General features: G+C 37.2%; 1 protein-coding gene across 1 annotated transcript; it reads right to left on the bottom strand.

Annotated features, from left to right (window-relative positions):
* Nucleotides 1-1,240: 1,240 nt before the first annotated feature.
* LOC150077193 (solute carrier organic anion transporter family member 74D-like) lies at nucleotides 1,241-10,239 on the bottom strand. The gene is made up of 9 exons (XM_090385980.1): nucleotides 9,525-10,239; nucleotides 7,558-7,644; nucleotides 7,165-7,359; nucleotides 6,899-7,063; nucleotides 5,025-5,220; nucleotides 4,718-4,877; nucleotides 3,036-3,190; nucleotides 2,502-2,566; nucleotides 1,241-1,708 (listed from the first exon to the last, which is right to left on the bottom strand). Exons 1-9 carry the CDS (start codon nucleotides 10,129-10,131, stop codon nucleotides 1,395-1,397), a joined length of 1,944 nt encoding a protein of 647 aa, XP_090242106.1. The 5' UTR covers nucleotides 10,132-10,239; the 3' UTR covers nucleotides 1,241-1,394.
* Nucleotides 10,240-16,320: the final 6,081 nt, after the last annotated feature.

The following is a 16,320-nucleotide window of genomic DNA, read 5'->3' as shown; positions in this document are numbered from 1 at the left end:
CGCAGCTCTGCAGTGAATATGCTGCATTCAGAGGGAATTTGCTCTGATATAGTGATGTTTGCAGAGACAGCAGCAGATCCGACATTGAATTCTGACTTTATGCTGTCTGTGTAAACTGGCGCGAACTCAGAAGGTTCAGCTCGGTGTGCTGAAAACAGCTGCAGGTAGACAGATGATGGAGTGTCCGACTTTCCCCAGATTTTAAAGGAAAAGTCGCGTGTTGGAACGTGAGCATGCCATGGTGGAAGGGGCTGATTTGGTGTTTGGGCAACCTTGTCTACCTTCATTTTAAGTTTTCTGAGTAGCTCTTGGAGACGAATACCAAAAGGTAGTGCCAATGTTTCACCAGCCCACAAAGGTGGTGAAAAAGAGGAGGTAGGCAAGTATAGGCCAATAAGTTTGACTTCTAGGGCAAGGAAAATTATGAAGTCTATGAATTTAAGGGGAGATTATAACTGACCAGTCTGGTAAATTGCCATGGTGTAGTCATTGAGCAGTTGGACGGAAGTTGCAATTTTTACTTTATATATCTAGACAGTAGTAAAGCTTTTGATATAGTCCTTCATTGAAGACTGCTGTATAAACTGGAAGAACGTGAAGTTACTGGTAAGATACTACTCTAGATTGCAGACTGGCTAAATGACAGGAGATAGTGGGAAGGGATAAATGTTCAGTCTTCAGCGTTGTCCAATATAACAAATAGAGTTCCTCTGGGCTCTATGTTTGGTCCCCTCCAATTTCCAATTTTCATAAATGATATCGACGAGGACATCTACAGGAAGTTACCAAACTTTGCTGATTGTGGGAAGAGTGGTTAAAAATACGAGCCAGGCCATGTTGCTTAAAAGAATTAGATCGGTTGATACATTGTCCGGAAAAAAGGCAAATAAAGTTTAATGCTTCGAAATGAAATCCTGGCGGGGATCACGTACAAGGTAGGGAAAGAGCAGCTAAAATTGTTTTAAGATGAAAGAGACTTTGGCATTAAGATTTAGTCTGATATGAAGTGAAAAGAGGAGACTGGTACGGAAAATGGTATGTTGTTCATGGGACCTTTGTCAGTAGAGACAAAGGCGTCATTATCCCTCTTTGCAAAACGTCCAACAAACAACATGCTTGATGGAAAGCGAACTAAAAGAATATGGCAAATAAAAGCTCAGAAAAGTAATAGAATTTTCAAACGTAAAGTATACCTACCTTTGTATCTAAAAGTTAAGAAAGACAAAAGGACAGACACACCTTTGATATAAAGAAAAATAGTTTATTTAAAGTCTTTGATTTACATAATGAGGTTCGTTTCTATCTCTGTGGTGATGGCGCTGGAAAGGTGATGATAAATATCTATAATTTTCAAGTTTCATAAGTGTACAGTATCACTGATTTCTTAATTTTTTTCATATCGAGTCCATCTCGAAGTCTGTGATCATCTTCGACTTGTTTCGCAGGGATGTTTTAGTTTCGTTCTCTTTCTCGTCTATAAAGTTTTCTTCTTCGTCGTAGAAATTCTTCAACCGGCCACTTAAGCATAACAGCAGGAAATTAAAGAGAATTCCGGCACATGTGAAGCCAATGGTCATTCCATGCAGGTAGTAACGAAGTCTGTCGTCATCGTAAAGCCAGCAATGCCCAGTTTCCCCACACTCTTCCTTCCAAACAATGCATGCGGCATCCGTCACCATTCCATATATCAATGGAAATGGAAGGAACCCTGAAATATAAAAGAAGAGAGTAACTGTATGCAATTATTTAGTTGGGATATTTGTAATTATTATAGTATTTAACAGACGTCATGTTTCACAGACGATAAGGGATTTCCATTGATGGAAACATAAATTGCGCCGTCCTCCAAATAGCTGTAAGATTTTGTGATGACGGTCCTTTTGGTTGAAGAAGACTGGTCGTAGGTTCTTATTGGCCACGAGAAAGATAGTATGTTTCTTGTTCATGAACTGCTGGAGTTCGGTCCACCAGCATGCGTTTATTAGACCTATCAGGAGAGGAGTTACAATGTGTACAATGGTGTCCATCCTGCTGAGAGTTCCATTGGCATCTCTGGAGCAATGTTTCGAAGCGATCTCAATAAGGAAGAGTTCCTCGAAACAATTCTGGTGGAGGTCTAGGGCCCAATAAGCGCTGTTGTTGTTTTTGTATCAAAATAACTAAGGCTATGAGGCGCAAAAGTATTCTTCCGTCGGTTAGACTGTTTTTTGGGTGAAAAACCAGTTTTCGGAAGAAGAAAGAATACGACTTTCACCATGGCCCACCAGTTCAGTCACTGCTTTAGCAGAAAGGCTCATACATGTCTTGGATGGATTCGACCATGGGCCTTTAACGCACGGAGTTCAAAGACAGAAATCATAAACATTGTGCTACATGCAGCAGTGCTGGTATCGTCTCTGAGGAACGTCTACAGTAATTAAGAAAAAATGGTATAAATAAGACTACTCCTGATATCTGCTGTTTTACTAGCAATGCGATTTCAACAAAAAAAGGACACTTACCTAAAAAAGTCATTATAATGTCATACATTCCTAGGACAAGACCTTTGTCCTCTGCATCAACGCACCTGAAAAGATATATTCATTTATTTTATTATAGTGATTGCGATTAAATTATCTACATTTAAATGTTTTGCGTTAAAGCTTCAACTATTATTACACTTTGTACACTCAGTACAGAGTACAGTGATACTTGAAGAGTTAACGGAAGTGATCAGGTTAATAATGCAGGCTAATTTCTCAGTGTGTCCATTTTCAAGAGCCTGGAGGATGGCGGTTCATACGCATCTTATTATATTTCCTTCGATGGGGTTAATTGCAAAAATCAGAGTAAAACAAGCCATTTGAACAAAAACTTCCATTCCCCTGAAGAGGATCGCGAAAGAAATCTTTTATATAATTAAGCAAAAGTTTTTTTTTCGATGCAGATGATATAGTATCGATTCGGGTTGGTGAGTAAAGGAATTTTACTTATAATGAAACTAAATGATAAAAACGAAAGACCGATAAATGCGTCTGTGATTCATCAATACGTACCTTAAAGCAATTAGAGTAGCTCCACTTTTAGAAGCAGATGAAGCTAATATAGTGATGCAAAAAAAGATCATGAATGGTAGAAGCATGTTGCAGTCTTCTGGGCAGTAACCACTCTTAAGATAATTACTTTCCGCACAGGAGCAGTCCGAAAATATCTGTAATATATTGATTAGGACCAATCAGAAGAGCCTAAATTCAGAAAAAATCTCTCTCTTTCTTTCTCTCTCTGGTTCACTCAATGTTCTGATAACCCAAAGACTATATGCCATTCCTATAGACGTTAACTACTAAATTGTTTAATTACCAAACGTTTGCTCTCCTGAAATCCCCAGACCATGCAATTATTACAAAAATTACAAAACTAGTAAATAGTTGCCTTCGATCCAACAATCTGCGGTACTCAAATAGTTCAATACCAAAGGTTTCTGGATTGAAATAGTTGAGTAGCAAACGTGAGTTGCTGTTCAAAAGTGCAAGAATAGTTAGCTCCTCTCAAGCATTAAGACCCACAAGTTACCTGGCTGCACTAGTGATTAGAAACTTTTCCAAGAGCTCAGGGTTCCTCCTTTTTAATTTTCAATGTATATTCAAAGTAAGGCGTCTATACCTCATGAGTAAATCGAGTACACAACGTTAGAAAACAAAATGTTTATTATACAAAATAATATTATATATACATACAAGTATACGGATAAAATGGCTAGTTATAAATAAATTTTCTATTTAAACTCCTAGACGACCAGAAGGAGTTCACACGATAGAGAGAATGAAAGAAACAGCACCATATTTAGCGCACAGAGGCTTGAACCCCGGCCACCCAAAGCACCTGTAATTGCACACCCTCGTGCCTTCTTAATTAGAACACAACAATATTATTCATACTAATAGATATCCATCATATTCTATTCTCAAAGCTACTTCCATTCAATATCTATTATTCTTTTTTTTTCTCTAACGATACGTTTACTATTACAAACATAAATTTCTATTGAATCCACATCTTAAAGCCTCTCCGGATGCTTTAGTATTAGCCAAATAGCGCAAGGAAGCCACGGGTCAGTTTACTCAATGTCCTGATAATTCTGATAACTCAAAGACCCTTAAGATACAATAAATTATGCACTTCCTTCCTCATGAAGGTAACTGTCCAATTGACCTCTCAATTTCTTCGAACTGTCACCCTCAACCACCTGTGGAGGCAACTTGTTCCAGTAATCAACGACTCGCTGACTAAAAGAAAACTTCCTACAATCTAGTCTAAACCTCATCCCCTTTACTTTGAATTTACGGCCCAAAGTTCTGTAATTCTTTATAATAGTGAAAATTTCTCCTTCTTTCATTTTACTAACCGCTCTCAGAGTAAAGTGTTGGGTTGCCAAGCTCTGTAGCCCAAATCATCAGAGGTTTCCTCATACGGTTGCTCTTCTGAGGATCTTACCATGCCAGTTGCCACCTTTGATCCCTTTCAAGAAGCTCAATGGCTTTTTCAGATGAGAGTCTCCCTACATGGACACAATATTCCAAATGAGGTCTTACAATTGCCTTATACAGTGGGATTATGACCTTCATGTCTCTATAGGACAATGTTCGATAAATCACCAACCTGGCAGCCTGTTTTACGCTAATTGGAAAACAACCAACCAATCATAAAAGAACGAGAAAATATTGAAGGTAATATTTACCGTGTAATTAACCGAAGAGTTGTAAAATGCGGTGTGGTTGGCACATCCGGCATAACATGGAGAGAAATAGGTGGAGGCTCCATCCGATCCACAGACAGGTTCAAACTCTGCTTTTGTGCATTCACAATCACGATTGCAGCTGTTTGTCAGATTTAAAAGCCTAAAATTAAAAAAAGGAATAAAACCTCAATCTCGTAGGTGTTGTAACTCTTCTGTGATCTATGCAGATTGGTGTTTTGGCAACATAAATTATCACTCGAACAAAGCTAAGTAAATGAAATACTCAAAAAAACGTTGTAATACCTACCCATTGTCTGTGTACTTTGTTCCGGGTAAGTTAAACGAAGGGCACCCCATGAAAATGGAAGCCACCACCCTAAGAGCAATGAAGGCTTCGTGGAATATGAAGTACCCAATAAGATAACGAGGTCGTGGCTTGAACTTTGAGATCAGCACGCCACCCACTGTCGAGCCCACTAACATACACGACATGCTAGCTGAACCTGAAAAATTGAAATTTGTATTTTCTATTTTAACTATTTAACTCTTGTGAAAAAATTATGGCATCATACTTTTATATTTCATATTTTATTCTTATATAATAAATGAATGTAGAGCAGACCAAGTCACCCAATACTGATGTGGGGGAAAGCTGCTTGAATTGGACCAGCGCCTTGGAAAATACAACTCATACATTATAACTTATTGATATCGATTAATGAATTTTCAAAAATGGAGATTTGGCCAGAAATAAGAATTATTGTGAGAATTACTATTCGTTCCCTTTCTATAATTTCAGTCTTATAACAAAACATACTTCCTCTCAGAGAGAGAATGCTTATCCAGTGTTACTCAGTAACACTTAATAATGACACAGAATCGGATCTATTATGCAAATTATTCATGCCTATAAGAACATGGGTTACGATCACATCACTTCATTCCTCTTTTTGGATTACTCAGTGAGATAGCCACATCTCCAGTACTCACAATGGTAGGTCATCGTCGTGTAGATGATTCTTTGAGATGGCATCACGTTGGACGACTTGGAGCCGGGCAGTCGCAGGCGGAGGTGGCACGTTTGCTTAATGTATCACGCAGTGTCGTCTCGGCACTATGGAAGCAGCTTCAGGAGACAGGAACCATTACAAGAAGAATTGGCCAAGGTCGTCCGAGCGCTGCATCAACCAGAACAGACTGCTATCTGGATCTAAGAGCAAGACAGAACCCTGCGATGTCCTGTCATCAATTGTCTTTTGTGATTGCTGCGGCGACAAATGAAAACATTTCAAACCGGACTGTGTTAAGAAGGTTCAATTCAAGTGGACTCTAAACAAGAAGACAGTGGTTTGTATCCCGTTAATCTTCTGCGGGGGTAGCACAGTAGTATCGTCACCGTCCTCCCCTAAAGGCCCGGTTCCAATCCCGTCGATGACGCGAGGAACGTTTATGGGCTTTTTTCACTCCATGGCTCAGTAAGTAGGTCTCGGGCGTAGGTAGCAAGGTTTTTCTCCTGAAAAACGCTGCGTTTTCGTCCAGAAAAACAGGAAAATCGACCAGAGAACACACTAAATTTACAGACTATAGACACAATACACATGGGTAGTTGAAGTAACTTTCTAGGTGATCCTAATATAATAGTTTATCCCATTAACCCCAAACTACCTTAGAGCCATCGAAACTTGCGGCCCTGATAAATGGAGTAAAGTTCTGTTCTCTGATGAGTCCCGTTTTGCATCAGATAATTTTGGAAACGTAGATTGCGTTTGCTTGAAGGATCCACCATAAGGACCCGCTGCAACAGTGGATCCTCAAGGTGAAACAATACAACAATGGTACCAAAGTATCTTTGATTATCGATAAAACAGAGACACCGACGTGAAAATTCTAGTACGATTGCAGTTTCCGAGGTACTCATATCGGCTTGCCCAGTGCCGACTACCATTCAACATTCAAGGTCAGTTAAATCTTTCGTCTTGCAATGACCTGCAGTTATACAACGTCCATTCATATATACCCACCTATTTTTATAATGCATGGTACAAACACGAGAAGCTCTTACTGAAGAAGAGCTCTATTTCGTGAAAAGGGTGAAGGCATCTAATAGAGTAACCACTCCGTGTACAACAGTAATAGATACTATTATGGAAATAAAGTCTAAAAAATTACTTGTTTCGTTACCTGAGAGGAGATTTGCTGTTGATGCTGACAAACGGTACTGTGTCTCCAAGTATTTAGGCATGAACGTGAAGTAACCGGCAGTTCCATTGACCTCACAGACGAGAGCCAAGGAGTGAACTACGACTATTGGATTTCGGAAAAGTTTCACCACTGATTTGAAGAGATCTGCGGACAGAGACGCATTAAAATTAAATGTTTTTCGATAATTCAACATAAATATGTCTAAAATTGGGTGTAATCATTTAGTAGCACTATAAATAACTTGCCTATAAATAACAATTTTAGTTCCTTCTTTTTGTCTGGTTCTTTTTTCCTTTCAGGAGAGTTTAATGAAGGCTTCAGTTGTCTTGGGAACATGGCTACAGGAATCGAGACTATAAATAAAGAGATGCCTAATATGCAAAATCCTATCCACCAAGCGCCCACCCATCGAGGATCTTCTGGTGTATATCCTGGATCATCTCAAAAATAGAAAAAAAAAAACCATCACTGAATTAGCAGCTTTTAAATCGTCCGGATAAGCAAGGCTGTCTCTGATTTCGTCAAATCCCAATTATTATTCTGCTTATAAAATAAAAATGGAAATTTTCTGAGAGACACTACTAATCTTCTTTTATAAAACATATCGGTTTAGGGGATATTTAGTAACTCTTACTTACAGAATGGATCTTCGTAGTATTTCAGAACCAAGGAGGAGATTGAGAAGCCAATCACCGGACCAAATAACCGTAACGCAAACAATATACCTATAAAAGATAAAACATTTATGTAAATAAAAGAGTACAGAAAGAAAGAAACAAATAAACAACAAAATTGAATGCATTTGTTGTAGATATGGTCAGAATATGAAAATTTGAGAATGCAATCTCCCTTTAATGAGCTATCCATTATATGAGATATTATTGAAATCCTTGATCTAACTCATTCCTACTACAGAACTTGAGAAAACGAATATTGCCGATGATTATTGTCGAGATGAGGTTTGTGCTCCTATGTTTAAAAAAAAAAAAAAAAAACAAACCTAGTTCATCTAAATCGTCCATAGACGAGGTCTTAAGACATCGTTTCAATAGATAGAACGGACAAAGAAGGGTTATTCAAATAATGCTGGTTGGAATGAAGTAGCCTGAGCGGATATTCCTCCGAGGTTGGTTTGGTTGATTTTGTTTTAATAGGAGGTTATTGGCACAAGGTAAACGACGGCCAAATTCATAACACTCCAGATCGGAGTCTTTTTACCATTTTAGGCGACACAGCAGCATTCTCAAGACATTTATAAATGAAGAGATGGAGCAAGTGCACCAATCGTTGACTTGTTTGGGAATGTATTATTAGGAACGGTGGTAATTCCTTTTTTTTTTTGGACCCGTTTGTTCTTTGTCTCTTGAGATCGGATGAGTGAAATTCGGTTTCACTTCCGATGGATAAATTCCATCGGCTCAAGTGATGTATAAATTCCACCACTTGAGCAGAAAGTGGAAGATTAATGGGTTGTCTAAAGGGCTAAAAGCAGCTGACATGGAGTCAGCTGCCTTTAGCGCTTGGCAGATTAACTTTTCTGCCAAAGTTACTGGCCCCGCCACGGGGAGACAACAGCAGTGCCTGGAGTGACAAAGAAAAGATTAGCAGGAGTTAATAAGAAGACTAAGAAAAATGAAGAAAAGTGAGTTTCCTTTCTTGCTCTCAATAAGTACTTTTGGAAATAGAGCTGCTATTAAATAAAAGGACTGCTGCAGGAGAGGAACATAGCAGAAACTAGAATTCGGTTTTTACTAAATCACAGCGAAAGCTAACAGGAATCGTTCAGTCACAAAACGCTTGACACCCGGGGCCTGTGGTGCTATGGCGACATCCGAGTGGAAGAAGTGTAGTGTTCCTGCGACATCTATATCCGACCAGTGATAGCAATTATTTGTTTAATCCCTTAGAATTGTTCGCTATGGCAGTTTTGTCTTTTCAATGTCTGGTTTTCGATCACACATCAGTTCACACGAATTAGCTAAGTGGTCAAAGAAAGGAGCGTTTGTATGATCTTGCGCGTAGCACAGTGGATATGATCATCCATCCACACCAGTCGCAAAATGCTAGGGTTCAAACCCTGTCATTGGCGTCAAGGATTTTAGTCGATCTCAGGCGAGGTTAATGTTTTTCTCATGGAAACTCGGGTTTTAGGGCCCCACAATACCATGTCGACTACAAAATACACGCAATTTACAGACACAGTATAATGACGCCTCAGAGTCTTAGCTGCTTTGGCATTTACCACACACACACGCGCAGAGGATTTGCTTCATTATTATCGGAGATGTAATTCAAATGTACCTTTGTAGTTCCCAACCCAACTCCTGTTCTGACTAGTATCATTACTACCTCTGGTTTTACAAAAATGGTAAATACTTGTTGCTGTGTTACTTATAGGTGGTTCGTCAAATGGACTGTTGAAAGTTCCATACAAATACTTAATATTCATAAAAACGTTTTATAAAGTTCATGAGAAACATTCAAAGATTGTAAACTAGACATCGTTTAAGAGAAAATACAAGGATAACAGCTTTACACGAAAAGATATGCCCGAAACTCTGAAATATTAAATTATCATCTTAGACAAGAAATCAACGCTACCTACCCAAGTATAATGCGGAGTCTTCCTTTTTTATATTGTCATCCAAGTATGGTACAGCAACAACGTTAAGAGTTAACGACCCAATTCCATTCAAGATATGAGCAATGACGTATATGCACACCACTGGGATGGTAGGAGGCACATAGTTTTGGTCACAAGAGTCGTTCAGAGAAGAAGTACACATTTGATGCTCACTTTTCGACGTGTTCCTAAAATCCATTGTATCTCCAAATGAATTGTAATTAGCTCCATACATGAAGAATGGGAGTAAAGCGAGAGTACAGCCACACACTACAATGAACATTCCAACAGCTACGACACGTGGTCTGTGGGTGAATCGACCGTAGTAGCCAAGCGTCCAGTTTACTAGAATTGGGCCCACATTTTCAGCTGCCAAAAAGATCCCGCTGGTTGTGCTGTCAAATCCAAATCTTTTCTCCAGTGTAGTGAGAACGCCAACGAAATAAGAATAATAAGCACCTTGAACTGTACTGATCAGACAAATCACCGCTAAATAAACTTTAGGATCGGCAAACCTCTGCAGCCAACGAGGCCTGAAGTTCCCCAACCCACAAAGATGGTCATTGTCAACCTCTTTTTCCATTATCATTTATCTGGATTAAAAAATAAAAGTAAATAAATAAAATAATCGATTTTTATTAAAGAACATAACAAAATTATAACTTCTTATGCGTGTTCGTAAATGTAATTTCAAAGAGAAGAACGATATTTATGCTGCAAAAATAAATCTAAATTTACCCTAACATTACTTTTATCAGTCAACAGATTGAACATCGTAGATATCGATATTTACAAGCTATAAGCAAATATTTATATAACAAGCGCTATCTGAACTTACCCAGTTAATTCTTAAAATGCCAATATGTGAAGATTACTTTGGTTTAAATGTAATACCGAAAATTATGGAGTTTAAACCACTTCGGACTGTTTATGATTTTTCTGACGTATCGTTTCATTCACGTCTGTTACGTCTCGTAATTGCAACTGCGGTTAGGTGGAACTTGCATTTCATTCATTGAATGAACGTCACATGACTGGATATCTTAAGTGGCTCTCCACAAAGGCCAAGAAACAACAAAAATTGTCGGCAGGTGGTTGTTAACGAAGTACTGCAACATCACTCTATCCCGAGTGCCATTCTCGGGACTTTGTTTTAAACCCGAAAACTCAACATTTGATGGCAGTCATATTTCTACTTTCCAAAGACGAAATTTTATAACTTTTATTTTATAACACTTTTAAAAGTGCTCCCGGATGATGACGTTTGTCCAACTGATCAAATACAGAAACTGCGCATGCGCGGATACTAACAAAACATTCGAAGTAAAATGCTTTATAAGAATTTCAAGATGACTATTTGAACATACGAATTTAATTCTGTTCTGGTAACGGCAGATGGAGCCACGGTAGGTGAGTCCACAAATTATGTAAGCTGACCCAGTTTCGAATCCGGTAATTATTATAATTGTGATAAAATTATTAATGGAAAAATATGTTTAACTTTCATCCAGATTGTATTACTCTAAAAGATAAATGGAAACATTGATATTGTAATTCGCTTTACTGAACTTTAAATATTAAGAATGATAAAGAAAGACTTATTTTTCTAAAAAATATAATTTATTAAATAATTTTATTAAAATTAAGGACTGTTTATTTGTATTGTAGCATTCCTTCCTTTTTCATTAGTGTCTGAAGCAATACATCGTATGGGAAGACAAATATGGAGAAACTAGACATTTTCGAGGAATTTTTAATGCCAAGACTTCCCTTTCGATAGTTATTGTCATCTCATCCGTGAACGATCAAGAATCGCATCAGCAGTAGACTTAATAATACTCTGGTATCGCTACATGAGCCTTTTTAGCCAGTTTACATTCTCTGAAAGATAAAAAAAATCACGTGACAAGGAAATAATATTCTTACTGTAATTTTCTCTTCAGTTATGCTTCAGAATGACACAAAGGAAAATTATTGTTTTGCTCGTATCTGCAATCCGATGATTTTAAATAATCACATTACGGTCTAGCTTCTACCATTCTAAAGAAATAAGTCAGGAATAAAAGCACACGCAAGTTAGCCAAAGTTGTTTATCGATATTGCACTCTCTGAGCTGATAAACTTTTCTAAATATCTTAATAAACAATTACTGGGTAATTATTGATATGTTCAAGATAAAGCGAGAATATGAATAATTACATTTCTCATTTCGGATAACAGATGTCACTACTAGTAGGCGTCAGAGTCTCTAATTTCATTAATTTTTCACTACCCAATTTGCTCAATATAATTTTCTCTGTCTTTCCTTTATAATTAAAAAAAAAAAAATGATTTAAAACTCCAGTCGCCTTTAATCAACTGAAAAATGAAAAATTATAATCTCTTGAGAAAAATACACTTCGTGACCTCGAATTCAATAAACTTCCTTCACATACTTCTATTTAAAAAATATTTTCTTGAATATGTCTATTCTGTCTTTGGCTACAAAAAATAGTTCGCTCAAAATCCACTTTTCTTTTTGTTTATCATTCCATAGTAATTGGGAAAAACTATCTGTTATTGCAGGCTGCCAAATCTGTTATTGCAGGCTGCCAAAAAAAAAAAAAAAATTGCAGGTTTTGTTGTAATCGTTAAACTGAAGTATCAGCGCCTCTTTCGGAGGTTTACACCTCATCACATGACATAATTCATCCGCACACTGTGTATAGTTTATGTTTAATGAGTTATCAATTGTTATCTGATGATTTTTGTATAAAATAATAAATATTCTTTTATGTTTTTTTATGAATAATATCATTGAGTTTGCTTTATTTTAGTGCACTGTTTTTAAATGAAACACTATTTTACTTAAACATTACTAATAGTAAGCTATAATATTGTTAAACTTCGATAATTAGAATTTTAAGCGATATTCTTAAAGATTTAGAATGTTTTAATTTTTATGAAAAATGCACGTATGTTAAAATAAAGTCATGATCCGAAGACATTATATTGTACTTGTCTATATTTTATTCCTTCTGGTTAGGCATCTCATCAGTACCATATTTAATAATAATCTGGTAGCTCTACATGAATCTTCTTTGAAGCCAATTTACCAATAAGATGCGCACGTTCTTCCCTAAATATGGAAATATTTGTTTTTATATTCTACTGGACTGAATTATTTTAATCTTACCTGTAGTTTGTTAATTTGACAAACTTGGGACACGGGACCTCAAAATTAATTTTAATTCTCTTTGGTGATACGCGTTAACGAATCCAGGACTGGCATGAATCATGATTCTGAATGCGTACATTCACTTACTATCTACTGAAACTGCACAGAAGCAAAGTACACAGGTCAAGCAAAAAATTGGGATAATTTGAAAAACTGGTTTCCGATTGTACGAGTGAGGAGCCGCAGGAGGACACCTTATCTTGCGAACAGGAAATCATTGTGGTATATTCCGTAGCCTCTTGCTATCGTGCAGATGGTGACGAAACTGCGTCTGAATTACTGTCACGTGATCGTGGATTAAAAAAAAAAAGTATTCGCCGAAGTATAAAAAACAAAAATGACATTAAACAACGCGGAATAAGGCGAACTACTTACGAGCAATCTCTTGTTATGTAATATAGAATGGGGACAGAAACCAAACTTCTATGATTCTCAACACATGTGTATCGGGGATGGATAATTTGTATCTACACGTTTGTTCTAATTCCATTTAGCAATCGGAAACGGTCATTACAAATTAGAACAATTCTCAGTTCTCGATTTGCGTATATTTTATTTGATTAATTGAGAAAGAACTTTCCACAGCATCAGGTGAAATGGCGCTACAGAACTGATATTCAAATCATATTATTTCAGATTCGCTATTCGCGGATATAATCTTTACAGGTTATAATTTCTCTTGCAGATAGAAATACCAGGGGGCTTGCTGTTGACCTTGACGTCAAACGTTTCCTGAGGAAAAATACTGACAAGATCAGAATTTCATCCAAAATCGAGATGCTCTTGGGTGTCATTTCCGAAACTAATAAATGGGGAAAACTTTTTGGTGAAGAATACCGGAAGTATCCCTTAAGGCGTGCTTCCTTCCTGCTCGCTCACAACAGACTTCATCTTAATGAGAGTCTTCTACCATTTAAACAAATATTCCTGGATCTTATTCAATTTTCTACAAATAGGATTATCAGTACATAGTCCTCATGACGATTGGGATGTACAGCTTACCAACATCACTCCTCTGTGGTGGTGTCGGTTGCTGGAACTGACCTCCAGATTTCCACTTAACAGTGAAGTAACACGACTGGTAATCAGCTTTCCTTAATTTTTAGGTGCATTCATATAAGCATAAAGCGTCTATTGTCATTTCTATGCCCATTCGTCCCCATTTAGTGTAACAGACTAATGAAACTTTTTTATTTGGCTCTTTTTAGAACGATTTCTCGAGTCATCCCAAATTCAGTTAAAATCGGACCAATAGAAATCCGTCAATATTTTCTTTCCTTCATACCTATCGCATAGGCTAATATACCGCATGCTGTAGTGAAGCATTGGTCATTATGTATGTTATTTTATTCTTATTATTTTTCAGGTCAGTTTATTGAACCAATAAATATGGTCTGTACCCTGTACAGACCATATTTACATTTTTAGGTAGCCTAAATGTAACAGTCCATTCTGCATGAGCTAGGGTCGAACCTTGACACTCCTTAGTCGATGGATCTCTTAGGTTTTTCCCACTTGGCAGGAGCTTTCACAGCTTTCAACATGAAGGTTTCCTGCAGTTTTTCTATATATACGATCTATATACTTTTGAGTCGCAGAACTTGTCTAGGTCAATCTCTAGGCTGTTGACAAGCTGGATTGTGTTTCCAGGAAACAAGGTACTTAGACGACCTAGATTATCTGTAATTAGGTAATTGAACTATCTCGTGTCACGACAAAAATCACAGGACTATTTTAGTAAATCTAAAGACCACAATGTACAAAAATTACGGCTACATGAACCTCAATTAACGATGGCCTCAGAGGTCTGGTGGCAGATAAAATATTCCTGCGTCACTTCAGAGGGTTACAACAGTTTCAGTTTGCATTTTTCTTGTATTTTACCTTAATTATACACCTGTCTCTTAGTCAAGGCTAAATTTAACTTAAAAGTTGCAATTAAGCTATTTGTGAAAGTTTGGAGAGGCACTAGGCCTGCTCTGCAGTTAATCCTATTGTCATTGGTCTTAGCTACTTGCTTCAGTTTATCGTTCTTTAGTTTATCTCCACTCAAATCAGTGCAAGCTTCTCATTTTCACGATTGGCTCGATACAAACGACCATTCTAAAATCCTTAGACTTGTAAGCAACGGGATAAACAAAGGTAGGGAAAACTAAAATCTGAAAAAAATATATATAATTTCTTGCATGTATAAAGTAGATCATCTATTCAGGCATCTTCTTAGCTATCCATCAATATAACAAGACTATTATTAATAATGTTTGCCGTGCGCTGATTGGAGGAATGAATGGACGATATGTTGGGTGAGCTAGTCTTTTGTTATCAGTTTACAAAATATATAAATCTCAGATTATTACTATTTGCTTATTATATTAATCTCAGCAGAAAAGTCAAATACCTTTATCTTTTAATTGAAATTAAAATATAGTAGAAATTAATAAAATATATTACAAAAATGTTGATTGCGTATTACATGTGAATGTTTCTGTTTATTTTATTAAATCGCGGAAGATCATATTAATTTTTATTAAAAATCCAGGAGGAAATAGCTAATATCTTTTTAAATAGTATAACATTACACTTATCAGTGCCCACATTTGAGCAGTTAATACTAATATTTAATATTTCTATTTTATGGCATTACCTGAACAGGCGAATCCGCTATGCATTTAAAAATCTGAGACCCTGCCAGGGCAGCTGTTTTGAACTTTACTGGCTTCATCAGCCGGCGGATGGCATCTTTTTTAGTATGTCGAGCAGTGCAAATAATGCATTAGACATCTCATTTCACTGGATGAAAAAAGAATCCTCTCCACGAAGTATGTCCACTAATCCGACTCCTCAGGTTTCTTGCAGAAGTAATGTTGTGTGGATCTCTGGATGAAAAATATTGCCGCGATATTTTTTGTTTATTGCGCGTCTTAGGAGCTCACAGTCCAACCTGTATAATTGATTTGCATTTCAGTTGGAAGGAAGGAATCAAGTGAACTGTCTTCGCGGGAAGCGTGGTGGTTATTAACCCAGGAAACTCGGGTTTTTCGTCCAGAAAAACAATAAGATCCACCAAAGAACACATGCAATTTTTGTCAATAATACCCATGGTCAAATAAGATAGCTCTTGGGTGGCGCTAATATGACATTTTTTCTCTCGAAGTGAACTCGTTTATTTCAGATCGACACCAGGGTAAGCTCTGAAAACCTCTCTAAAGAGAAATGCACCAGAACACGTGGCCTTAGATATATGGCTGTGGTGAATATTTAAACATCAGTTCTGTCATTCAAGATTTCCTTCAACAACCAACTTCGTGAATTATGAAGAATAGGAATGGTAACCGAATCCAACATGCATTGGATATCAACGTATCAGAGTCTATCTGCCGGGACGTAGAAACGAATCTGAGGTGGTTTCTTATGAAATATTTAAGCTGGGATGAATGAAAGTAGTGTTTTCTGGAGCAGCTTCAGAAGTTAGGAGGCGGATAAGATTTATCAAAATTGGTTTAGTTGATCTGCAGGACGAATATTGGGAATTGGCCCGATGGTATTTATTTTCCAGGATTA

This window comes from Mastigoproctus giganteus, chromosome 12, assembly GCF_048544385.1.
Source record: "Mastigoproctus giganteus isolate SK-2022 chromosome 12, ASM4854438v1, whole genome shotgun sequence".
In the NCBI taxonomy this organism is placed as follows: Eukaryota; Metazoa; Arthropoda; class Arachnida; order Uropygi; family Thelyphonidae; genus Mastigoproctus; species Mastigoproctus giganteus.
Note: the sequence above shows the minus strand (reverse complement) of the source record. Positions and strands in the feature narration are given on the sequence as shown.